The sequence below is a fragment of the Drosophila sechellia genome, chromosome 3L, assembly GCF_004382195.2.
Source record: "Drosophila sechellia strain sech25 chromosome 3L, ASM438219v1, whole genome shotgun sequence".
Lineage (NCBI taxonomy): Eukaryota > Metazoa > Arthropoda > Insecta > Diptera > Drosophilidae > Drosophila > Drosophila sechellia.
Genome location: NC_045951.1, coordinates 24,830,909 through 24,858,037, shown reverse-complemented (window position 1 = coordinate 24,858,037; position 27,129 = coordinate 24,830,909). Strand labels below are relative to the sequence as shown.

The following is a 27,129-nucleotide window of genomic DNA, read 5'->3' as shown; positions in this document are numbered from 1 at the left end:
GTGATCCAGAAACACTCTAGACCTTCATAAGCAAAGTGGCCTTCGTGATTTTACTCTACCAAACTATTGATGTGCGACAACAGAGAATTCCACTTGGCGCTACCAAAAGGAACTTGGCCGGACACGTAACACGATCCTTGGGACTTCCGATCCACATCTAAGAATACTAACTTCCCGATTACCAAACGACTTAGACCATCGGACAAAGGACAAACCAAATCTCTATAGACGAATTGAGATTTCAAGACGGAAACGAATACGAAGAATTTCCACCCAGTTATTATGACAAACAGGTACAACCCGTCCAAATTGAAGGCGAGTTTTTCTAATAATTAAGATATGCTGATTGGCAGCAAATTGTTGAAAAATTCCCAAGAATTTATAAATTACAAAAATTACACTAAATACCATTTAAGTTACTTATTTGAGAACCGGGAAGAAACCAAAACTAGTATATTCGAAACAAACCAGACTGAGTTTTTAGTCCAGGATTTCATACAAAAAATAGATTTTTCACTGTTTCGATTAGATCGCCCAAATCAGGAGGACATTTAAAAGTTGAAAGGTTTATTTAATAAATTTTAAAATCTTCAATATAAAGAAGGAGATAAAATAAAGTAATTCGCTATACAACAGTGCTACCTGGGTGGTACCAAAAAAAAACTGATGCTTCTGGAATAATTAAGTAGAGAGTAGTAATTAATTACAAACAACTCAATGAAATAACTATCCCTGACAGATATCCCATACCAAACATGGACAAAATCCTTGGTAAATTAGGAAATTGTCAATATTTTACAACTACATATTTGGCAAAAGGATTTCACCAAATAGAAAATTACCCAGAATCGATGTCTAGAACTACATCCTCCGCCAAAAGTGGAGATTATCGAATACATTCGAATGCCATTTGGCCTTAGGAATGAGACCGCTACCGTTCAAAGGTTCATGAATAATAAACTTCGGCCTTTGCTTAACAAACACTGTTTAGTATATCTGGATAATATTACAAATTATTCCAAATCCCTTACTGAACAATTACACTCATGACAGCCCGTTTTTTTCAAAAATCGCAGAACCAAATTTTAAATTGTAGCTAGATAAATGTGAATTCTTAAAAAGGAAACCTCGTTTTCTTGGCCAAAAACCCTCTAAATATAAAAGGCATAAGTTCGTATTCAATTACAAAATAGGTAGAAGAGGTAGGTATTATCGTAAATAACCTATATCCTTTATAAGCAGAGCACTTAATGAACACAAATTAAATTACAGCGCTATCGAAAAAGAATTAATCGCCATAGTTTGGGCCACTAAAACTTTTAGAAATTATTTACTAGGATGACAATTTCTTATTGCTAGTGATCATCAACCTCTTGGCTTCATACCTTAAAGGAACCGAATGCTATGTTACAAAGATGAAGAGCTATTTTAAACGAATACCAATTTAAAATCGATTATATTAAAGGGAAGGAACGTCAGTTGCCGATGCATTATTTTATTATATACAAAAGTTGTATGCTTCTTCGTCTTCGTCCGAGTTCGTATTGGCGATCTTCGTTGATTTTTTGCTCGGCTCTCTGTGGACGGAGAGAGAATTTACTCGGCTCTGAGTTTATTGTTGCTAGGTCGGTGTTGTTTCCTTGTGGCCGGAGAGAGAGCGCATGTCAACTTGCGCGCCAGAAGCGATAATATTGGGCGAGAACGAGCGATAAACCACTGCATGCATTTTTAAGTGCAATCGCTTGAAAGATGTTAGAGGGAAAGCGCAGCGAGTTGCGAACTCAAGCAACCTGCTTTATCGCTTTAACTCGCTCAGAGCGTACGATTGTTTTGTTGTATTCTGTGCTTTAATTACCGTTAATTTTCAAAACAAACGTTCTTTTGTTTTTGTTTGGTAATTATGTTATTAATATTAATATAATTATAACAATTATAATTATAATATAATTAATATAATTATAACAATTATAATTATAATATAATTATATAATTATAATTATAAATATAAATGCTATAATTGAAAAAGACATTGTGGCAAGTGTTTATACAAGCCTCAGCAGGATTTTTATTTTCTGTACATAACGGACAAACGACCTTTGGGCCTTATTCATCTCCTCTTGCAGGAGACCGGTCTAAATAATAAATGTGTTTACCGAACTCTGATTAGATGTCACACGTCTCTAAGCATCATAATAAGAACAAGACAGAATGCTATATTCGAGTTCCCCGAATGCGAACTCGAAATTTAAAAATTTTTCTGCGATATCGATAGATATTGGGAAATAAAATGAGACAAAATTTAAAAATTTTTAAAAATTTGGGAGTGTTCGGTTTGGCGGCGTTATTCCGTAATTATGGGCGTGGCAATTTTGGGCGGTTTTAGGGGGTGGCAAAAAGTTTTTTGTTTTGTTGTTAAGACTAGTTCAGTGCCTAGTGTTATAAACCGGGACAGAAGATGACTTCTCTCTATTGTTTCCTACAGTGACTGTCTGTCGCGTGTATTCAGTTGACACGACGAAAGCTTATAACTTTACACGTGGAGTCATTTAAGTTTAGTACGCTATAACCGTAACACATTCGAAAACCATATAGATCGGAGTGTAGTCGGAGGGCCGAGAAATGTCCTTATACTGCAGTCATAGTTTAACATAGTCTGCGTGCAAAAGTACACGAGAATTTTTTATTGTTAAGGGTCATTAGTAAATAAGGAAAATGGAGCCGATCAAAAAGATTTCTTAGTGGCGCGTCGGATGTGACTCGGAGAAACTTGATTTGAAATTACTTAAATTTTTTTTTTTTTTTTAATAATTTCATTTATTTAATAATTTAATTTCTCATTATTTTTCGTTAACTTTAAAATCTGTAAGCAACCAAGCAAGGGTTTCACATTGTACTCAGACACAGCTTACCCTACCCACTTGAATTTGCTTAAGCTGCGACTAAACCTTTTTCTAACACACATTTATATCTTGACCGCGGGGACTTAGCACCTATTCAAAAATTTGTATGCTTAATAGCAACATTCTAGCTTTTATAGTTCCTGAGATTTCGAGGTTCATACGAACGGACATAGCCCTATCGACTCGGCTATTGACCCTGATCAAGAATATATATACTCTATATAGACGGAAACACTTCCTTCTGCCTGTTACATACTTGTTAACGAATCTAGTATACCCTTTTACTCTACGAGTAACGGGTATAAATATCAAGATTCATGGGCCAGTTTCGGGAATAGGCGATTCCAATTACGTTACTGATGGGTTTTTGGTCGATATTATCTTCGGACGGATATTATGCTTCGGACTACTCTACAAATATAACTGCAATAATTGCAACAACTGCAGCAATATCACTTATCGTCAGCCAATCTTCAACATTGATATCGGACACTGGGAGATACCACAAAACGTCTGGTGATTATTCAGTAAGGTTGCTGGCCAAATTAAATTTAGATATTTTGGGATATTCCTACCAGCAGGCCATGCGGAGGTTACTGTCTCTTGAGAGGAAGCTTAATCGGAATCCTGTCGTGAAGGATCAGTTTTCTGCATTAATGGAGGAGTATCTGGTTCTTGGACATATGTCTCTTGTTCCTTTTTTTGCCGATACTTATTTCTTTATAGCTGTGTCGTGACAGAAAATAGCTGTACAACTATGCTTTGAGTCGTCTTTGGCGAATCAGCGCCTACTGTTTCTGGTTACTCTCTTAATGATCTGTTGATGTTGGGTCCAGTCATCCAGCCTAAGCTGTTATACACATTATTCCTATTTCGTTACATCTGCAAGATGTATCGCTCTGCTTCCACGTTTTACACGTTTCCTGATGAGCTCTGATTCAGATCTTTAAATTCGTGGGTTTTGAGATGCTAGCCTTGAGGCTTACGGTTCTTGTGCTTTTATTTTGTCCAAAGGAGAACATCGTTCCAGCCATTTACTTGTCTGGAAATCTCGTGTGGTTTCATTAAGAGCCATTACTGTTATTAAGCTGGAACTTTGTGGTGCATATATCTTAGCTAAACTTATGCATGAGGTAGCTAGCCTGACAATATTTAATGGCCGGTTTTACTTTTGGTGCGACTCCATTGTGGCGATGTTCTGGATTCGTGATGAACCTTCGAGATTCATCAGTTTTCAGGCTACTAGGATTGAGTCTATTCAGGAATTGACAAGTTCCATGGTTTGGAACTATGTCCCGACGGCCTTAAATCCCTTTGAGCTTTACGAGATCCCGGTCTGGAGACATAGAACCATGCAGCCACGCCCACTTTAACTCCCATAACTTTTACAAACCTGTCACGCCTACACTTTTGAAAAATATTTGGATCTTTTTTTATATTTTTATTAGTCTTATAAATTCTGATCGATTTGATAAAAAAAAAATGTGGTGCCACTCCCACACTTTTGAGCAATGATTTAATTTTCTGGATTACATCATTTGTTTTGCCAGCTTATATTGATATGCCGAAAACATTTTGTCCACGCCCACTCTGACACTTAAAAACCTTTCGAAACTATCCCGCTCACACCTTAGAGCATTAAAAAAATTTGTACCCCAATTTCTACCGATATTCCTGAAAAATATTGAAAATTCTCCGATCGAATCTTCGTTAAAATAAAACAGTGAACATTCTTTCAAAATGTCACAATTAGTTTTATTAGATAGATAGATCGGAGAAGTCGACTATAGCATTCCTCTTATTTTATATATTAACATTTTTACGAAAATCGTTTCTCCGTTTTTAAGAAACATAAAAGTTAGAAGATTTAAAATGTTTGCAAAAATCCCAATAACACCAAAGCAGTGCTGTTTTTTCGAATCTTTTGCTTGATAACTTTAATATTTCAAAATATTATCCAGCAACTGCAAAATCGAGTAACGGATATCTTAAAATTCGAAATACTCCGTATATCGTTTTTTCTTTTTTCTTAATCGACACAAATCCCGCAATTATATTATATTCGTTTTTGCTGTTAGCGAATTTTATAAAAATATTTTGAAAGTTTAAAGTAAAAGATAATATAAAACAAATCTTTAATCGTTTTTTAAGTTCCAAAAGCTTTACTTTTGAAGTGTGTGTTACGGAAAGGCAAAAGAGGGTAGAGCGTTCTGCATGTCGGTGCTTAATACAAATATATAAGAAACTTTTATAAATAAAGCAGAGCGGCATTGCTATTATTTTTACCTCAACTGTATCGTCATACTATTTAAAGCACTCCAGTAAACATGCTTTGTAAATTAACGTTGCCTTCATTTACATGAGAACCCTATTTATACAATTCAACGCCTTTAATTACCTTAAATTGTTTGTGGTCAAAGTACTTACCATTTTTGTGGAATTGATAATAGAACTGAAGTTCATTGAGTTTGTATATAAGAGCGCCCATGAATTTTGGAAGCCTAGTTGCAAATTGTTTCGCAATTCGTCTATACGTTATTATTTATTTTATTCTGAGGAAATCAAAAGATTCCAACAATCTCACAAGTTAAAATATATAAAATACTATTGATTTCAAAAAATAAGTCGAAAAATTGTAATAAAGATGGAGTCAACCAAAAATAAGAAATATTCTAGATCGTTTCCTGATAGTGACGGTGACGATATAGTAATATCTGGAATGGCAGGAAAGTTTCCTAACTGTCGCAACATAACAGAATACCAATATAAGCTTTACAACAAGGTAAATATCAAAAATACAAAAAAGTTCCACTAGGATTAACACAAAACCGATTCAAAAACGAAAGTTAACGAAATTCTCGACTGACGTGCTCTTGATAATAAAATTAGTTAGTTACATAAGTTACAAATGTGTGAATATTACCTACCATGTAGAAGGATGTGTAATTCCCAAATATCTCGTTAGCCATAAAACAGACTGTCAGACAATCAGACAGAAAGATTTCTAGATCATCTTATTAGCTAGAAACTGCGACAGGAGGATGTATATGCGTATAATTTCGCAACAAAATAAGGCACCACAGTTTACTGTTTAAAAAGAAAACGGCTAAGTATACTTAAGCCAATCCATAAAATGTATAACCTTGCAATAAAAAGATAGTATTAATACAGGCAAAAACATTGAAAAATTGTTCAAAAGTGCGGGAGTAACAGTTATAGCTGATGGGTGGGTGTTGGCATGGACATTCTAAAACAAGCTCGCACTGCTTCTACTTCTAATACTTCTCTAAAATCTGCATGCTTAATCTCAACCATCTAGATTTTATAGTCATGATGTAGCTATGATTTCTTTTGCAGTATTTAGTTTGATCAAATGAAGACCAAGCTTACAAATTGTGAAAAAAATTGTAAATACAAATAACTTATCTTATCTTAAACTTTAAGTTTCGGTTCCATTTCAATAGTTGTTAGACGTTAAAACAAGCATTTGTTCAAAAGTGTGCAACAGGTAAAATGAAACGTTTTCTATCCTATAAGGTACGGATATTCCAACAGTCAATCATCATGATTAAAATTCGGCATGCAGATTCTAGAGACGAAGTTTGTTTTAGAAAAATGCCACATACTCCCACCCAGCTTACAACTTTCGTGTTTTTCTTTTGAGATTTTTATCGATGTCCAAAAAAGTTTGGTCACGACCACTCTATTGCCTACAAACATCTGTTTTTGATCAAAAAGCGTTCTAACTCTGTTAAAAATAGTTTATTTAAAAACAAGATCGAATGATATAATCGGGGAATTCGACTATCAGATACCCGTTACAGCTAGTGTGAGAACGTGAAATTTCATAATTTTTCTGGGATATCGATAGATATTGGGGAATAAAATGAAAAAAATTTTAAAATTGTTCCAAAGTGTTTGCGTGACCTGTTCGGCGGCTTTAAGGCGTTGGATTGGCAGGGGCAGCACGTTTTTTGGCAAATCGATAGAAATTTACAAGACTAATAAAACTGTACAAAATTTCAACGGGGCAATTTCAATTTAATTTTTATCTACTTTGATTATTTTACATCGATATTTGTACTTATTTTATTAACATTATATTTAACACATGCTAGGGCGTGGGCCAGTAACTTCTCTGCTGGCTGCTGGCCTTCTAATGAACTAATGCAGTCTGTAAAGTAAAATGTTTAAATAATGTATCTGCAAAATTACAAATACAAATTACATAACTGAAAATATTTTGTGAAATGTCCTAACTTTTCCCAGTAAGGCCGTCTATACTGTAAGCGTACAAGAGCGATTCTGCAGAACAATCTTGCTTGCCTTGGACAATTTATTTTGCTAGATTTGTTTATGCACAGAATTTTATAACCAGAATTTTTATTCGGCGCAATTTTATTAAGATTTTCCTTTTCGCTCGATTTATTCAAACAAATATTTTTATTGTGTCCTTTGCTGTGGATTTTTTTTTCGGGCGATTTATTAAAATTAAAATTGTTAGGCTACGCTCTTTATACCCGTTACTCGTTGAGTAAAAGGGTATACTAGGATTCGTATGTTTAAACGGAGAGCTCTACAGCGAAAAACTTTTTTCTACGGATACAATGAAATCAGACAACTGCACACATATGCTCATGCATTTTAAATTTGACAAAATATGACCTTCACCTTAGAAGTTCTTAGACTTTTAATCTATATTATTTTTGATTGATTGACACCATGTGAAAAATTCTTGTTTTGCATTGCCTTAACGTTATTATTATTTAAATATATCTTAGAAATAGTAATAGACGAATCTATGTACATAATATACCAAAATGACTTTATATTAAAATATTTGTCATTAGAGTATTCAGCTTGCGACGCGTGAAAAATTAATAAGGCAATGATTGTTGAGTGCTTGTGTCCGCACTTCGTGCCTTACGATATGCTTTTGCAACAAACAGCTTTCATATTTTTATTTATTTTACAATTTTTTATTTTCTACAATATTTATATTTATAAATATTTATGAAATATTTTTTTCTCAATGTAATGACTTCTTTTTAGAAAATGTATGTTTTAAATTACAGTAGTAAAAATAATTGCCTTAGTATTTTGTCGTTTTGTTGCAATATTAAAGTACGAAAATATAAGCGCAAATAGCAATTGCGTTGAGTGAAAAATAAACTCAAAGGTCATATAAATATAGGACCCCATTACAATTGTAATATCCTCCCCGTGGTGTTCCCTGTGTTCCGATTATTACATATATTACATAAAATTAATTATTAACACAGATATAAATATGACGGAGCGTAGACTTAATCCAAATTGTGAAGCGTGTCCCTGTAGTTTTCCTCTTATTGATTCTTGCCGCTGCGTGTGTGTGCTTTTCCTCGTTCTCTTCTCGATAGAAACGCACGGCCACACACTATCAGGGCCACACTCGATCTCAATGTTATTGAAATCTCACAATCGATTACAACTCGTCCTATCAATACGTCTCGTGAACAGTTGACCATCGATAGGGCGCCTATTTCAAAATATCATTCCCTTCTCCGACACGGCCATTCTGATAAATTACACGCCCTCGTGTATGAGCTAGCTACCTGCAATAAATCAACCTTCAACCTTCAGTTGTACTCTTAATGTGACAATCTTATTCATTAACGACTTTGCATTTTTTTTAACTTAATCTTTAACATTCATTATTCATTTCTTAGAATTCTTCAATTTCTTGACTATTTCGTTCATTTAAGCAATTTCTTTTCAAATCAAAATTTTATTAATTTTCCTTCTTTCATCTCGTCTTTACTTATTCTATTTTCTCATTTTCTTTTCTCATTTTCGTCTCTTATTTTCTTCTCTCATTTTCTTTTCTCATTTTCGTCTCTTATTTTCTTCTCTCATTTTCTTTTCTCATTTTCTAACAACATTATCATTTTACCACTCAGGGTCAGGTACCGCCACGTAGCCATCGATAAACTGTGTACTTCCATACACCTTCCGCCAACTGTCTCTTTCAACAGTTTCCATTTCATATCTTTCAACAACTTCACTTACTGTCTCTTTCAACAGTTTCCATACCATTTCTTTCAACAACTTCTCTTACTGTCTCTTTCAACAGTTTACATATCATCTCTTTCATCAACATCACTACTGTCTCTTTCAACAGTTTTACCTGGCGGGCTAACATCGATCTCCAGCTCGCTTGGCACCTGCCCATCTGGCAATCTTCTTAATCTCTCATGCGCATACTTATACCGCCTATTACTTTTCAAACTCTTTAAAGTATATCTGTCATTATCCAATACCTAAATAATCTCAAATGGTCCTCTATATTTAGCTTCTAACTTAGTCTGGTTTCTCTCACTATTATTTAGCAACACAAAATCTCCAACACTGAAATTTACTATCTTAGCTCTGCCTTTATCAAATCTTTCCTTCTCATACTTTCCTGATCTTTCTATATTCTCTAAAGCTTGGGTTCTTATCTTAGTCAGATCTATTTCAGTTTCTGGTTCATGAATGGGAACAAGGCCTAAAGGTCGAGCAACCTTTCCCATTAATAATTCTAATGGACTCGCTTTTGTTATCTTATTAGCAGTACAATTAATAGCTAATTGCACGTCACCCAATGCCTCTTGCCACGATCGAGAACTCATTTCAACAGCTGTTAATAAATTTTTCAAGGTACTCATAACTCTCTCAACTTGGCCATTACCTCGGCTTGCTCCTGTTGCTATCAAATGTAATTTTATCTTTTGTGAAGAGCAAAATTCAACGAACTTAGCACCTGTAAAACTTCTTCCCTGATCAGCCACAATACGAATAGGGACTCCGAACAACGAAATTGCTGATTTTAACGCCATTACACAGCTTTCTGCACTTAATGTGAACGTGTGGTAGAGATAAACATACTTGGTAAATGCATCTATCTGTACAATAACATATTCTTTACGATCGCTCTTACCACTAAGCTTGCCTGATATGTCTATGTGAACAGTATGCCACGGAATGTTTACTTTGGGAATAGGATGTAATTCCATTTGTAATTTTCCAGAAGATGATTTGGACACTCGGCAGGTTATACAATTTTCAACAAATCTTCGAACGTATTTGGCCATGCCCTCAAACCAATAGTAATCGTAAACCTTGTCAAGTGTTTTCTCCCAGCCCAGATGCATTATGGATTCATGTACTTGGTTAATAACTGACCATCTAAATCCACAAGGCACCACTGGCAAACATAGGGTCTTGCCATTTCTTTGTATGATTCTATACAAAACTCCAGCTCTCAAATCATATGTCTTAGCCAAATCGAATGGACATTCATCATTGTTCAGCTTGGCAACGATTTCTACGATATCTTGATCTTTCTGTTGCTCTGCACAAATCCAATCCTCAGATAATCCTCAGTTAAGTCGATTCGCTTTTCAACAACTTTCGCATATTCAGGGGAATTTTCCGGAGGAAGTGGATTTCTGGAAAAGAAATCAGCATGAGCCATACGCTTGCCTTCTCTATACTGTATGTCAAAATCGAATGTCTGTAAATAAGCCCACCAGCGATAGACTCTAGGCAACAACTCAATCTTATTTCGTGATGATTTTAAAGAATTACAATCAGTGAATATTACAAACTTTCTGCCATGTAAGTAGTGCCGGAAATGCTTGACTGCATTTACCACCGCAAGAGTTTCCAACTCATACGAAGTATATTTAGATTCGCATACACTTGTTGTCTTACTGTAGTATTCCACTACATACGGTTTATTTTCAATTCTGTGCAAGAGTATAGCACCATATCCGATTGCACTCGCATCGGTGTGGAACTCTATTGGATATTGCGGGTCAAAGATAATCAAAACTGGTTTATTAGTAAGAATGTGAATAATTTTTCTACGAATTTCCTCATGTTCTATATTCCACTCAAATTTATTTTTCTCTGAGGTGAGAAAATATAAAGACTTCATTAGCTGTGAAAATCCTGGAACAAACTGACGAAAGTACGATGCTAACCCAATGAACTGTCTCAATGTTGTCACTGACCTATGAGGTGGCAAGGCATTCAAAGATTCTACTTTGCGAGTATTTGGACTAATCTCACCTGCTCGTACTTCGAATCCTAAATATTGGACAGAAGTCCTCAGAAAGAAGCATTTTTCAACATTGAATGAAAATCCTGCCTTTGATAAAATATCCAAAACAATCTTTAACCTTTCGAGTGCCGTTTCCTTGGTTGGAGCTACAATCATTATGTCGTCCATATACACAATGACATACGAATAAGCGACCTCGCTTAATGCCGTTATAACTGCTCTTTGAAAGACTGATGGCGCATTCTTAAGTCCAAATGGCATCGACAGGAACTCATATTGGCCGTCAGGGGTGACAAATGCCGTGTACTCGACAGAGTTCGGATGCATAGGAACCTGATAATAGCCACTTGCCCTGTCCAAGCAGGTAAAGAACTTTGCACCACGCAACCTGGCTATCTGATCAGATATTAAAGGCAACGGAAACTTGTCAGCTACTGTATTCGAATTTAATTCTCTATAATCCACACAAAGCCTAGCTGATCCATTCTTCTTCTTCACCAATAGAACAGGGCTCGCAAAAGGGGAGCTACTCGGTCTGATAACTTTGCAATCTAATAATTCTTGAACTTTGCTTCGAACCACATCTCTCTCACTGGGGCTCAATCTATATGGTCTTCTCTGTACCGTTTTTGTCTCATCAATCAATCGAATTTTCATTTCTCCCGAATTTACGCGAGTCTGAGGCGTTCCCTGTATAAAAGAATCTGAGTAGGATTACAACAATGTTGTTATTTCATTTTTGTTTTCACCGCATACATTGTTTTCTATTATTTCGAATGAGTTTTCTATGAACTTAGAGCACGAATTAACAGTTTTTGTTTAATTCTTAATTATTTCTACTCCTTTACAAGACACTACAGCAGCATATCCCTGAGCTAATACTTCTCGTCCTAGTACGATATTATTTGACATACAATCATCTGGTACTACATGAAATTTTACATTTAAAATGTTTCCATTAATGAGAATATTGTTATCGATTTGAATTGTATTGCAAACATTTGCATTTCCAATACCTTTCAGGCTTACTACGTTATTTATTATTTTACCGCTTACGTTTTCAGCAAAACTCTCTTTAATCAAAGAGCACTCTGCTCCAGAGTCAAAGATAATTGGAAAGTTCTCACCTCGTAGCAGCATACTTGTCTTTGGTTCATCCACCACGTCATCTCGTTCCGAAATCCAGCTCCACCACTTGCCATATTTTTGGGGCATTGTGAAGCTATATGACCTTGCTCCTGGCAGCGATAGCAAGTTATACTGCCTTTAGAATGCTGCTGAAATGATTGGCTTCCTCGGTGATCCTGTCTCGACATGCCAGCGCTCTGCTTCCTGTTTCGGCAGTCAATCATCTTGTGCCCCATTTTACCACAAAGATGGCACTTCAAGGGCGCGAACTTAGCTCGCTTTCCTCCAGATTCCTCATTTCCAGAATGATGTGTGCGCCTGTCAAAAGCGAAGACCTGCAACTCAGCCTGTAAGTCGCGTCTATTCTTAATCTCGGCAGTGTAGGCAATTCTTTGTAATCGGCGATCAAAGTTGGCCAAATGTCCCAAAACCACAGCAATCCTCTCGGTATCCAAGCCCTTCCATTTGCAAACGAGTGACGTCACCATGCGACTAGCATATATGGCACGGCATTCACGGTTGCCTGGGCGACTGTTCAGTAACTGTAAAAACATGGCGTCTGGCGGCTCTGCATTTGCATAGCGTTGTTGGAATAACTGCTTAAATTCCAACCATACATAGCACACTTCTGACAGCCATTGGAACGCACTTCCTTCCAGCGATTTTGTTAAGGCCAATATTAATGCACTGCCTTCCAGAGGTTTTTCAACCACAATAATATCAACCGTAGAGCACCATTGAGTAGCGTCGGCGCCTGGAATGTCGGCGTTAAACTTTGGCAATGTGACGACGCCATTTTGTGCCGGTTCTCGCACAGACGCTTGCAGTGTTTTTGCCAATTCCAAGAAACTTTGGTTTTGGTGCTCCATCAAGATGCGCAGTTGGTCCTCCATGGTGTGCAGACGAAGGCACAATCCCACTTCTGATGACGGAGCGTAGATTTAATCCAAATTGTGAAGCGTGTCCCTGTAGTTTTCCTCTTATTGATTCTTGCCGCTGCATGTGTGTGCTTTTCCTCGTTCTCTTCTCGATAGACACGCACGGTCACACACTATCAGGGCCACACTCGATCTCAATGTTATTGAAATCTCACAATCGATTACAACTCGTCCTATCGATAAGTCTCGTGAACAGTTAACCATCGATAGGGCGCCTATTTCAAAATATCATTCCCTTCCTTCGACAAATATGTAAACGGTAGCTAATTTGAGAGGCGATTTTAACACACGAATATTAAAAAACTTTAAAATTAATCAGGCACGGCGCGAATTTTTAATTATTATTTTATTTTATCATATCGATACGAAATTGGCCAAAACTCCAAATATGTAAATTCGTTTATGGGATCAGAACTTATTTCGTCCTGAAAATCGTCTTCTAGCACAACTATGAACACATATACAAGTTCTCGTCTATTGTTTATACTCACACAAGAAAAAAATTCTATTTTTAGATCTTAGCCGCCAGTCTTTGGAACAATTTTTAAATGTTTTCTTTATTTTATTCCAAAATCTATAGACATCCCAGTAAAAATTATTAAATTTCGCGTTCGCATTCAGTGAGTAGATGAGTAAAGGGTATCTGATAGTGGTTCAACTCGACCATAGCATTCTTTTTTGTTCATTTAGCTTTAACCAGCACGTATCCCAAAGGTCTTATAAGCACAATCTATTGACAAATTAAGATTAATAAAATGTTTTAAATATTAAATAACATAAAATAATTATGTTATGTTATAAATTAGATAATTAAAAACTTGAGTGAGTCCATCCGTTAACGATGCTGCTAATATCACCAATCACCAATGGTTCGTGAAACTGCATAGAAGTCAACTCTATTCGATGTGTAAGAACTAGGAAGGAGCTAGGAATCACATTGGCGCATGTTTTTTTGAGTTTATTGCTAATAATTTTTTCTTTAGATTTTATTTTGCCAATTCTTCATATTTCAAAAGAATTTGAAATTTAACGTTTTAAAATAACGTTTCTGACGCCAGTATAAATTAATTAATATCGTAATCTTGAACAAAAAACAGTAATACACATTATTATATAGTGCAAGCAAATTGCATACAAATATTTACTGGTTTACCTTTATGGTATCAATGCGTGCCGAGTTGCTACATTTACATAGTCTATTTATAAAGTCAGGTCAAAATGTTGGATTTTTTTTTTTTTAACATTAAAGATTTTCAACTGTTGGTTTAAGTAAACCTCAATACAATGTCCAGAAGTAGCACGCATTAACTTAACATTACCATTTATATCTTTATATTTGCATATATCGGAAAGCGATTTTATAGAACTTCGAGTTAAATTTGAAGAGTTTGGGAATCTCAAGAGCTAGGCATTCATAATATTCACCGTGGGCAATATACTAGTGTAAATAAAGAGCAACAAACACTTTGCCATTAACTCCGAAAATCTTTCACACCCATAGTATTCAAAAATCTTTTTGATTTTATTAATTGTCTTTCCATGTTCTTTAAATATTCACTGGACATATTGCCACACCCACTCTGGCACCAAGAAATTACAAAACCCGAACAAGCAAATATTTTATAAGTTTTACTAAATGACGGCGTTATGCGGCATAAATGTAGCTGCAGCCGAAGAATTTAAGAAAATATTTTTGAATTTTTTAATATTAATACAAATATTTAAAATCTTTCATATTTCAGATTGACATGGTTGACGATGATGAACGCCGATGGCGTCATTTTAATCCGGAAATACCAAAAAGATCTGGAAAAATTTGTGAGCTTGAAAAGTTTGATGCAACCTTCTTTGGAGTTCATTTTAAGCAAGCGCACACAATGGACCCGCAAACCCGTATTCTAATTGAGACAGCTTATGAAGCTGTTATAGATTCTGGAGTCAATCCAAAAAGTCTCCGAGGATCAAAAACTGGAGTGTACATAGGCTCCTGTATATCTGAATCTGAAAAAACTTGGTTTTATGAAAAGGTTTCTTCTGGCGGGTTCGGAATCACTGGCTGTAGTCGAGCTATGATGGCCAATAGAATTTCCTATTGCTTAGGACTAGAAGGTCCTTCATTTTTACTTGACACAGCTTGTTCTAGTTCTATGTACGCTTTAGACAATGCATTCAGCGCTATTCGAAATGGCGAAATTGACGCGGCAATTATAGGTGGATCTAATTTACTACTTCACCCATTTGTAACTCTTCAATTTGCACGGTAAGCCAGAAAATATGCTTTAGTATAATATATTTTTTAATTCATATTTTAGCCTTGGCGTTTTGGCGCCAGATGGGTTTTGTCGTCCCTTTGATAAGAATGCGAGTGGTTATACTCGATCGGAGACAATTAATTGCTTATTCATACAAAAAAAAAAAAATGCTAAACGAGTTTATGCAAGCATTGTTTATTCTAAAACCAACTGTGATGGATACAAGCCAGAGGGTATTACATATCCGTCAGGTATTGTGCAAGAGAAGTTGCTTGACCAGTTTTACAAGGATATCGATCATAAACCAAGTGACTTAGGCTACTTGGAAGCTCACAGTACAGGAACAGTAGTCGGTGATCCAGAAGAATGCAAAGCAATTGATAATGTTTTATGTAGTCAAAGGGAAGAGCCATTATTAGTTGGCTCTGTGAAGTCAAATGTTGGGCATTCCGAAGCAGCTTCTGGAATCTGTTCCTTAGTAAAAGCTTGCTTTGCTTTTGAAACTGGCTTAATTGCTCCAAATATAAACTTTACGGAGGTGAAACAAGTTATTACACCCTTAGCAGAGGGGAGGTTGATTGTAGTAAAAGACGTAGTACCTCTACCAAAACCCTATATTGGGATAAACTCATTCGGGTTTGGGGGAGCTAATGCACATGCACTTTTAAAAGGTTATCCAAAGTCAAAAAATAATTTTGGAATACCACCAGATGATGTGCCGCGGCTACTGACATGGGCAGGAAGAACAGAGGAAGCTGTTGAAGAGATTTTTAATGCAGTAGAGAAACATCCGTTGGATGCCGAGTTTATTGGATTGCTTCAAAATATTCAAGAGGAAGATGTGTCTGGTATGGTATTCCGGGGGTATGCAATTTTTGCCAAGCAAGATACTCGACCATGCAAGTTATTGGCAAAAGATGTGCAGCATTACACTGGCCTTCAGCGCCCAATTGTCTGGGTTTATAGCGGAATGGGATCACAATGGAACCAAATGGGAACTTCGTTAATGATAATACCTCGCTTCCGAAAATCAGTCGAAATTTGTCACCAAATATTATTGGCAAAAGGCCTTAATCTTATACATATATTAACATCAAATGATCCGGAAATATACCAAAATATTTTAAATTCGTTTGTGGGAATTGCCGCTGTACAAATCGGGCTAACAGACGTCTTACGTTCTCTAAACATTCAGCCGGACTATATTATCGGTCACTCTGTAGGTGAATTAGGGTGCGCATATGCGGATGGCGGACTGACTGCTGAACAAATGATATTGGCTGCCTACTATAGAGGAAGAGTTAGTGTGGACCTCGAAAAAATTAGAGGTTCAATGGCAGCAGTCGGTCTTGGCTATAAAACTGTTCTGCACATGCTGCCAAAGTCCATTGAAACGGCTTGTCATAATGGCCCGGATTCGTGCACAATATCTGGTCCAATGGATGATGTTGCCCAATTTGTATCTGATTTAAAAACGAAGGGCATTTTTGCAAAGGAAGTGCCCTGCTCAAATATTGCATATCACTCAAAATATATTTCGCATATGGGGCCGCCATTACTTAATTATATGAATGAAATAATCCCACACCCTAAACCTAGAACTAAGAAATGGCTGAGTACCAGTGTCCCTAAAATCGACTGGAATAAGGATAAAGCAAAGTTTTGTTCTGCGGAATATCATACGAATAATCTTTTAAATAGTGTACTTTTTGATGAAACATTTTCGTCAATACCTAAAAATTCGTTAACTATTGAAGTAGCGCCTCACGGACTTTTAGGAGCTATCCTTAAAAGGTCAATGCCTAGCGGTGTACATATTCCTTTAACAAACAGGGGTAACCAAAATAATGCGACATTTTTTTTGTCGGCTCTTGGGAAGTAAGTATAATTTTTTATTGCAAATTATAACAAAGTATAATTAATTCCATTTTGTAGAATATATTTAAATGGAGTTTTACTACCGGCTGCAAACTTATATGAAAGAATACAGTTCCCTGTTTCGAGAACAACGCCCAGTGTTAGCTCGCTTATTCGCTGGGATCATAGCGAGGACTGGTTCGTGACAAAATACGAGAATATGAAAACAAAGTCCAGCGGAGAACGTGTGTTTTCAGTTAATTTAGCGAGCGATAACGAAGAGTTTTTGAGTGGACATATAATAGATGGAAAAATTCTTGTACCAGCTACATGCTATCTTCAGTATGTCTGGGAAACCTTTTCACTTATGTACCATGGGCCGAGTTATATGGATGTACCCGTTGAATTCGAGGATATACGTTTCATAAGAGCAACAAGTCTGCCAGTTGATGGTAAGGTGGAGCTAACAGTTATGATTCACTATGGAACTGGCAATTTTGAGGTATGTACAGTTTTATAGAATATTGATATTTTATTTATATATATTATATATAATATACATTTTTAGATAACAGAAATGGGCAGCTTGGTGGTTACCGGTATTATTCGTGAGACTGAAAACCCATCTATTCCCGAGGCTTATAATTTCCAAAGTAATTCAAAGTTTCCCATGATTGCCAAGAAGGATTTCTACAAGGAGCTAAAATTGCGTGGTTATCATTATAATGGCGCATTTCAAGCCGTTAATTTGGCCCGTTCAGATGGTTTGTTTGGACGTGTCCAGTGGAATTATAATTGGGTCACCTTCATGGACGCAATGCTTCAAATTCAAATACTAGGAACTGATTCACGAAATCTTTTATTACCCACCAAAATTCGGAAACTTAAGATAAACGGTGTGCATCATTTTGATTTAATGACCAAAATGGATCCTGAAAATCGAGTTTTTGATGTGTATGTGGACCCCATGTATGATCGGATCATAGCTGGTGGAATAGAAATTTTAGGGTTACATGCAAGTCTAGTGCAAAGACGAAGACCTCCTGGAATTCCAGTTCTTGAGAAATATGTATTCCTCCCGTTTTTTTCGTCATCTATTCTTTCCTTAAAAAATGCTGCCCGTGCTTGCGTTCAAATCGCTCTTGAGAATAATCCCACCCTAAAATTAAAAGTAGTAGAGGTTGGAGCTGATGCAAAAAATTGCATGTTAACTGAATTTATTGAAGCAATTCAAGACTTACCTGTTATAACTGGTGATTATATCCTCCTAACATCTCAAAATCTGGAAGATTTTCCTGGAGTTCATATCGAAAATGGTAGTTTGTCTACTCAAACAAATTGTCATATTGTTATATTAGGTGGCTACGACGAAGACGAAGTACATGATACAATTACGTCTGCTTATAGTGTACTGGTCGACAATGGGTATATTGTTTTCCGACAAAAGTATGCGAAAAATGTGTCTTGTAAAATAGCGGAAAAGTTTCGTACGATTTCAACAATTCCGATTGATAATACTGAAGAAAATTTAGTACTATTGCAGAAAGTATCTAAAAAACCTAAAGTGCTCCCAGTTTTAGTAAAAGTATCTCAATACGATAAAACATTTGACTGGATTTTAGAGTTACAGTCTGCAATTATCACAAAAGCCCCAGTTGTTGTGTATTCTTTTAACGAGGTATTGAACGGACTGATTGGTCTTGTAAACTGTTTGCGAAAAGAGCCTGATGGTAATTTGATAAGATGCTTTTTTATTGATGATGACAGTGCACCAGATTTTGACTTATCTCACCCTTTTTATTCGACTCAGTATTCGTTGGGTTTGGCATTTAACATCTATCGCAATGTAAGTGTGTTTTTCCTTATTGTTATATATATCTTTTTACCTAAAATGTATAAATATCTTTTAATAAGGGTTCTTGGGGAAGCTATAGGCATTTGCAATTGCTCAAAAATGATCAGCCATCGAAGAGACTAGATCACATTTACGGAAACGTCATTCAACGAGGAGATTTGTCGAGCTTGCAATGGCTAAAAGGACCTTTTAGTTCACAAAACTGCCAAATTAAAATAGCTTTCTCTTCATTAAATTTTCGAGATGTAATGCTTGCAACTGGTCGGCTAGCAGTTGAATTATATGGTTCAAGCCGAATAGATCAAAACTGTGTTTTGGGGTTTGAATACTCTGGCATTAATATGCTAACTGGACGTCGAATAATGAGCATGGTCGTAAAAGGTGGCGTAGCTTCCTACGTAGAAAAGCCATCAAAACTTATTTGGGATATTCCCGACGACTGGTCATTAGAAGAGGCAGCTACAGTGCCAGTGGTGTATATAACGGTATATTATGCGTTCTTTATGGCAACTGATATCCGCAAAGGTAAAAGCATTCTTATACATGCTGGTACTGGAGGCATTGGTTTAGCCGCAATCCGAGTGGCATTAGCTTATAATTTGGAAGTTTTCACAACGTGTAGTTCTGCCCAAAAAAAGGAATTCCTATTAAAAACATTTCCGAAACTTAAAGGTAATATTAAGAAAATTTTGAGAATTTCTATTTTGTTAACATCGTTTTTCATAGCTCGAATACAAGTTTTGGCTTAGATTAGAAAAAAAAAAACCAAACACCCAGAAAAAGAGCAACTACGGAAGTAACCAATTAATGTCCGTTTTCGATTGTTAAGCGAATGGATACTCATTTTCATCGCTGATTAAATGAAACAATATCTAAGCTGATACTTGACTCCGAGATAGGTTAATTTAATATAAAATAAAAATTCTTTTTAAAATGTTAGAGTCCCACATTGGAAATTCACGGAATACATCATTTGAGCTCATGGTGCACCGCGAGACGAACGGAAAAGGGGTGGACTTTGTTTTGAACTCATTATCCGAAGAAAAGCTGCTGGCATCATTGCGTTGTCTTGGAAAGTCGGGACATTTCTTGGAAATTGGAAAATATGATATGGCCAACGATAACAAGATTGGATTGGGTTGCTTTTTAAAAGAAATTACTTTCCACGCGGTCCTGGCTGATAGTCTTCTTGTGGCATCTGATGAAGATATTTGGGTAATAGACTAAGTAAAAAAAATCATAAATCTTATCCCTCAAACTTATATCTTGTTTAATAGCACTTAAAATCCCTAATTGACATGGACATTTCTAAAGGAATTATTCAACCATTACCCGTTAAAGTGTTCCTGGCTCATGAAATTGAACAGGCCTTTAGACATTTGATAGGTGGCAAACACATAGGAAAAGTTGTTATTCAAGTTCGTGAACAGCCGCATGATCCATCAACTTTACCTGTCCGCGTTCTTAATCAAGTTTACTTTAAGCAAAATCATACTTATGTCATTCCTGGTGGCCTAGGAGGTTTTGGAATGGAATTGGCTGATTGGATGGCGCTACGTGGAGCTCGAAAACTTTTGCTTAGCTCTAGCCGCGGAATTACAAAAGATTATCAGTTATATAGAATTGCGTAAGTCATTTAATTATTTTATTTTTATTTTAAAATATCTTTAGAGGCATTTTTAAATTAGGCTTTGGAAAACTTATGGCTGCGAAGTCGCTATCAGCACCGCAGATATAACATCAAAAAAGGGATGCGCCCAACTACTTTCCGATGCTACTGATATGGGCCCAGTTGGTGGCATTTTCAATCTTGCAGTTGTGTTAAAGGACTGCATTTTTTCAAACCAAAATGTAAACCAATTTGTAGAATGCTTTGCACCAAAAGCTATCGCAACGAAATACCTAGACGACCTATCCCGAATTTATTGTCCCGAGTTGGAACATTTCGTAGTTTTTTCCAGTGTGTCTTGTGGTCGGGGAAATGCGGGCCAATCAAATTATGGAATGGCTAATTCAGTTATGGAACGTATAATTGAGCACCGTAATAGAGATGGCTTTCCAGGTAAAGCTATTCAATGGGGTGCAATCGGTGAAGTGGGCTTGGTAGCAGATATGGCAGAGGACAAAATTGACATGGAAATAGGCGGTACCCTTCAACAACGAATTTCATCATGTATTCAGGAACTGGACCATTTACTCTGCGCTGATGCATCAATCGTTTCAAGCATGGTCGTCGCCGAAAAACGCACTATGCGGTCTGGTCAAGAAAGTGTTATTGACGCCGTCATGAACATAATGGGTATACGAGACTTAAAATCAATTTCCTTAAGTACAACACTTTCAGAAATAGGTATGGACTCTTTAATGGCTGTTGAGATTAAGCAAACTTTAGAACGTGACTTCGAGTTAGTTTTGACTCCGCAAGATTTACGACTTCTTACTTTTCAAAAGCTCCAAGAGTTTATTGACGCTAAGGAAAAGGAGAATACAGATGGTATACAATTAATACTTGCTTCCGACAATAAGCTTTTGGGAATGGAGCTATTGATTCGCAACTTAGGCGATGAAGCGAACTGTGATCAAATAATTATCCCGCTCCAGACATCTGCAGCTCCCTCAAAACAGAACCTTCAACCAAACATTATTATACCTGGATTAGAGGGAACAGCAGGTCGTGCATGGTACCAATTAGGATCAAAGCTGCAAAGCCCAGCTATTGTTCTACAGCTTCATCAGTTTGCACACTTGGAAAATCTTAAAGATGTGGCACAGCAAAGCTTTGATGTAAATAATATATTCCAAATATTATTTAATCTTATTAATTATTTTTTTATATTTTACAGCAAGTTAAACTCATTTTAAAGCAAACAGAACCCTTTTATATAATTGCATACTCATATGGAACCTTTGTAGCTCTACTGCTTGCTGAGTTACTCGAAAATTCTGGGTTCCGTGGACATTTAATGTTATTAGATGGAGCACCACATTTTTTGAAACGACTTACGAATCTGCATTTGGGCGAAAAATTTTCTGATAACGACCTATATGATCTTCTTTTTTCTAGTATTGTTAATCATATATTTCCAGAAGAATCTAAGGAGTCTATGTCCACAGTCTTTAACAAAGTTGACTGTCTCTCAGAAAAAATGTCCCTGTTTATGAACTATGTCGAAAAACAAAATATGTACAGCAAGAAATACTCTTCGACAATGGTAAAAGCCATGTTCAATAGAGTAAAAATGGCAGCATCATTTGATTTAGATGGTATTATAAAAATTAAATCACCAATTACTTTAGTCAGGCCGGCTGAGGCTTCATTGCAAGATATTGATGAAGACTATTGCATTTCGTTACTTACATCTGGGGTTGTAACACTGAAAGTAATAGAAGGAAATCATACAACTATGTTAGATAATCCATCGTTAAGTCAGATAATTGATGATTTTGATCCAGTACTTCTGGAAGATAAACAATTTGAAGAATATATAAGAAATGACAAGCCGGTTTCAGTAGTATAACAAGTAATTATATAACTTTCAGCTGTTCCACTTGATTTAAAATATTTATTTATGTAACTTTCTTATAATGTAACAAATAAATTTCATCTGTAAACAAGATTACTTTATTTTATTTCTCTCATGACCATTTACAGCTGAGCAAATCACATTGATTTGATCGGCGAAATCCAGATGCAATCCCATTATTTTTTTTTTTTGGGTACGTTTTTATTTTTTTCAATTTTAAAAAAAATTTAGGAAACTTTTATAGACGCGTTGCTTCAACATGAAATACTAGGCACTAAGTTTTCACAAAATCCATTATTACCCACCAACATGTGAAAACGTATATTAACCTTTTTGGAGATATCACATAATATGCAACTTACAAATTACACGTTATTACAGCAAAGTTAATTTAAAAATTAAATATTAACGAGGAAATTGTAACTATCACAAAGAACGCAGGAATGAGGATTGCGCACTGTTAGAGACATGGCCAATAAGGGTCATAAGGGATTTTTGTATGATTTAGTTTGCGGTGGCCAAAAAAACGTACATTACTCTATTAAAGGGCGAAAAAGAGAGCTTGGTTTTATTACGGGTATCAAAATCTTTGAACAAATGCTTAGTAAATGCCAGTAGTCCTCAAGCTCTGTTAGAAAAATTAGATATACTGTAAGTAAAACAAAACTTGTGATCGAACAATTGATCAGTAAAAATGCGCTGAAGGACATTGTTGTCAATAGAATTAGACCAGAAGGATGGATTTTGTATGTATAAAACTTAATTAATCGGTTGATTTGGATTCATATATTTTAAATTTTGGTAGCGATCTGTGAAATAAGAATGTATCCACATTAACAATTTTGGCGGGATCCCCATTAGGGATATTTTCCAGTAAGTACACTCAAAGGCACTAAAATAACAAGATGCGTAACGGCCATAAATTGGTTTGTCACTATGCAGACTCTTTTTTGGTGACGGCAAAATTGCTCTCTGTCCACTGGCTTACGCTGAGAGCATAAGAAATCTAAAAATATAATTTGCTTGCTTGTGTGAGTATAAACAATAGACGAGAACGTGTATACTATGGTATGTGGTATGTGTGCGAATTTGTGCTAGAAGACGATTTTCAGGCCAAAATCAATTCTGATCGAAGAAACGAATTTACATATTTGGAGTTTTGGCCTATTTCGTAGCAATATGATATAGCTATTATAATTTTTTTTTATATTATTTTTTTATTTATATATTATATAAAGTTTTTTTTAATTCGTTTGTTAAAATCGCCTCTCGAATTAGCTACCGTTTACATATTTATATATATGTTGATAATTAATTATGTGTAATATATATAACATTCATTATTTACCATAAACCATATTGACAAAGCAATACTTTCGTTTGTGCACTTATTGCGTTGCTCAATAATAAATATTTTTATACACATTTGTTTTTATTATTTTTAAAAATATTTCAAAAACTTTAATGTTTATTTTACAAATATAAATAATAATAATAATAATAAAAAATATAATAAAAACGATATCAGAAGGTGCCTTTAATTTCCCCAAGTCCTAGTCTATTCAGTAATAAAAATTTCTAAAATAAATAAAAATATGAAATCTGTTTATTGGAAAAGTCATGTCTTGAGGCACGAAAAGCGGACACAAGCACTCAACAATCATTGCCTTATTAATTTTTCACACGTCGCAAGCCGAATACTCTAATGACAAATATTTTAATATAAAGTCATTTTTAAAATTTATTTTGGTATATTATGTACATAGATTCGTCTATTACTATTTCCAAGATATATTTAAATAATAATAACGTTAAGGCATGGCAAAACAAGAATTTTTCACATGCTGCAAATTGATTAAAAATAATATAGATTTAAAGTCAAAGAACTTCTAAGGTGAAGGTCATATTTTGTCAAATTTGAAATACATGAGCATACGTGTGCACTCGTATAGTTGTCTGATGTCATTGTATGCGTAGAAAACAGCAGTTCGCTGTAGAGCTCTCCGCTCTCTCGCTCTTGAACAAAAATTCGAGAGAGCATGGAGCCCCCTCTAAAGCCACGCCGAAAAAATCGTGTGCCAAAAAATCGTATGGCGTTACGCATCTTGTTATTCTAGTGTCTTTGGTACACTATTGGAGTTTACTAAGAAAACTACGAACTTCGAACGAAAAACTTTTTATCAACACGTGGTAAAACCATGTTCACGTTCCGAAATAGGCTATCGACATTGGTCTTAGATGTGACTATTGATCAATTTTCCAAATGATTTCGGTATAGCCCTGAGCTTGGTAAATCGCGATATCGGACAAAAAATTAGATTGATTGATTTCATTTTAAAAAGCGTTAAGTCAGTTTTTTGAACAGCTTATCTGACAACACTAGGACAAAATCATTCGCCATTACAACTTAAACAAACAAACAGCCTCTATAATCATCCGTCCTTACCTCTGAAAAATTCCCTTCCTAGATGAAATTAAAAACCTAAAAGACAAATTCCTTGTCTGTTCCCTACCAGCAATTGACTTAATCCAAATTTCAAATAACAACAGCTATTACCCAAACAGAATTAAATCAGTGAAAACACAACATCCGCCTTAAATTAAAATAATGTGGATGGAACGGAGTCTGATGGCGGAGGAGGGCATTCAGTCAACCAGACCACGCGTCAGAGGAAGTAGTGAGACGAAAACGTTGAAAGAAGGAGTTCGGGAGTGGGAACGCGCGGACAAGTAACGAAAGAGTAAACGGTGGAAGCGTCGGGCAGCAAGTGTCCCGCAGGAAGTGAAGGACGGGCGCTGCAAGTGATCCTGGGATCCTGGGAGTGTAGGAGAAGATCCGGGCGTGTCTGAAAGGGTCAGTGGAGTCAGTGGTTAGCAAAGGTGGTCCCAAGCCGAGCGTGGACTCGCCCGTGAACTATACACCCAGCCCCATAACATCCTAAACCCGTTCCAGCTTGCAGAAGGTCCTCCGGAGGAGACGACAAGGACTTGGCGTGCTCCAAAAGGGACAGTGGAGTCAGCGGTCGGCAAAGGTGTTCCCAGGCCGAACGTTGTCTCGCCCGTGGACGATACGTCGGCCCTGCCCCATAATATCCTAATTCCGGCCAGGGCGACACGTCGTCCGTTGTCAAGGTGTACCCATGACAACGAAGGCAAGGCGTTGCATGAGAAACGCCGCAGAAGCAGCGAGATCACCGGAGAGTCAGGCATAAAACAGTAGAATAAATCATAAATCATAAATTTGGTGGGACGAACGCACAAACTCTCTGAGCTAGCCGTTGCAATTCGTAGCGAGCAAAAATAGAAAATCAGTTTGTTACAAGGAATAAAAGGAAACGAACTAGCCGATCAAGCTGAAAAATCAGCAAGCAATATACTTATCCTCACCCGAAACATAAATAACACGGACAAAAATAGACACCTTAAGGCGTAACTTGCGATAAAATAATAAGAAAACATTACACACTGCAATGTCAATGGTACAATCCCACCAAAATTTGACCACACTCGACCAGGTAATGATTATACGTTTTAGGAAGGTGATATTTTAATAAGCTATATACTGATCTCGTGCCCATCCCTCCTACAAACCAAACAATCCATATTTAATAACATGAACCCCTTAAGCCTTCTTAACAACACCGTACCTAAAAACACACAAAAAGTCTTATTTTTCCTCGAAAAATTAAAAGACAAATGTTCATAACAAACACAACAATTATCTAGACTTAATATTAACACGCAATACTATTTAAGGAAGTTTAGTTTATTATTATTATTATTATGGTTTCTTCCTGAAACCATTCCCGACGAAGTATTATTATAATCTGAGTATAATTAGGCTCGGGAAGATCTTTAATACCCATAACTGATAAATTGTAATGTGAAAGTAAAAAATTAATTATATGGAAATCATAACAATGAAGCGTACTATCATTAAAAAAAATTATGACGGTTATCTAATGGAGAAGTTTTTTTCACAATAAGGTAAAATTAGGAGGTTTTGACAATTTAGGAGAGCGGGTATAATTCTTTCAATGCTTGCTGAGGTAATGTTCTACATTTTGAATGAAGTCGAATGACTCCTTGCAGCCCTGAAGCTAGTCGGCATAGATAAACAGTCGTGTTCATTACAGTTGGTATTTGTTTTTAAAGAGGGCATCAGCAGTCGAGTTCCCCGACAAGCTGGACTCACTTTTTTTAGTCTTAAGTTCGAGAATTACTTGCTACTTCTACCTACGATTTACCTGTACAAGTGTATATGAATATTAGCTGAAATAAAGAAAAACATTTCCTGAAGTGAGTTACAACCCCTTCCAAATCTGTGAATTTTTTCCTATTGGGCATTTCTTTTGGTTTTCTGCTTTTACTGGACATTTACGCGGGCAGACACTCGACCCCACCACAATGAAACGGAGTTCATTCCTCCATTTTATGGTCCTTCGAGTCGGATCGTCAAGAAATAGGACAGCTAAGTAGATACACATATTCGACTACATTGTCCTAGTGTAGGCCGTTTGCCGATGGTCATCCACTATCACTATCCACTATCATTTCTTTTTGTTTTTTTTGAGACCTAGTCTACGTCG

The 27,129-nt window shown here is 36.1% G+C and overlaps 1 protein-coding gene across 2 annotated transcripts; it reads left to right on the top strand.

The window, feature by feature from the left end:
* Positions 1 to 194: 194 nt before the first annotated feature.
* Positions 195 to 22,633, top strand: LOC6620584 (fatty acid synthase). Of its 2 annotated transcripts, none has more exons than XM_032720164.1 (10): positions 195 to 293; positions 14,795 to 15,312; positions 15,365 to 17,182; positions 17,240 to 17,663; positions 17,730 to 19,007; positions 19,076 to 19,688; positions 19,957 to 20,231; positions 20,294 to 20,643; positions 20,705 to 21,800; positions 21,860 to 22,633. In XM_032720164.1, exons 2-10 carry the CDS (start codon positions 14,801 to 14,803, stop codon positions 22,532 to 22,534), a joined length of 7,041 nt encoding a protein of 2,346 aa, XP_032576055.1. In that variant the 5' UTR covers positions 195 to 293; positions 14,795 to 14,800; the 3' UTR covers positions 22,535 to 22,633. The 2 variants fall into 2 exon arrangements, with proteins under 2 accessions (XP_032576055.1, XP_032576054.1); XM_032720163.1 differs by lacking the exon at positions 195 to 293 and adding an exon at positions 5,412 to 5,682.
* Positions 22,634 to 27,129: the final 4,496 nt, after the last annotated feature.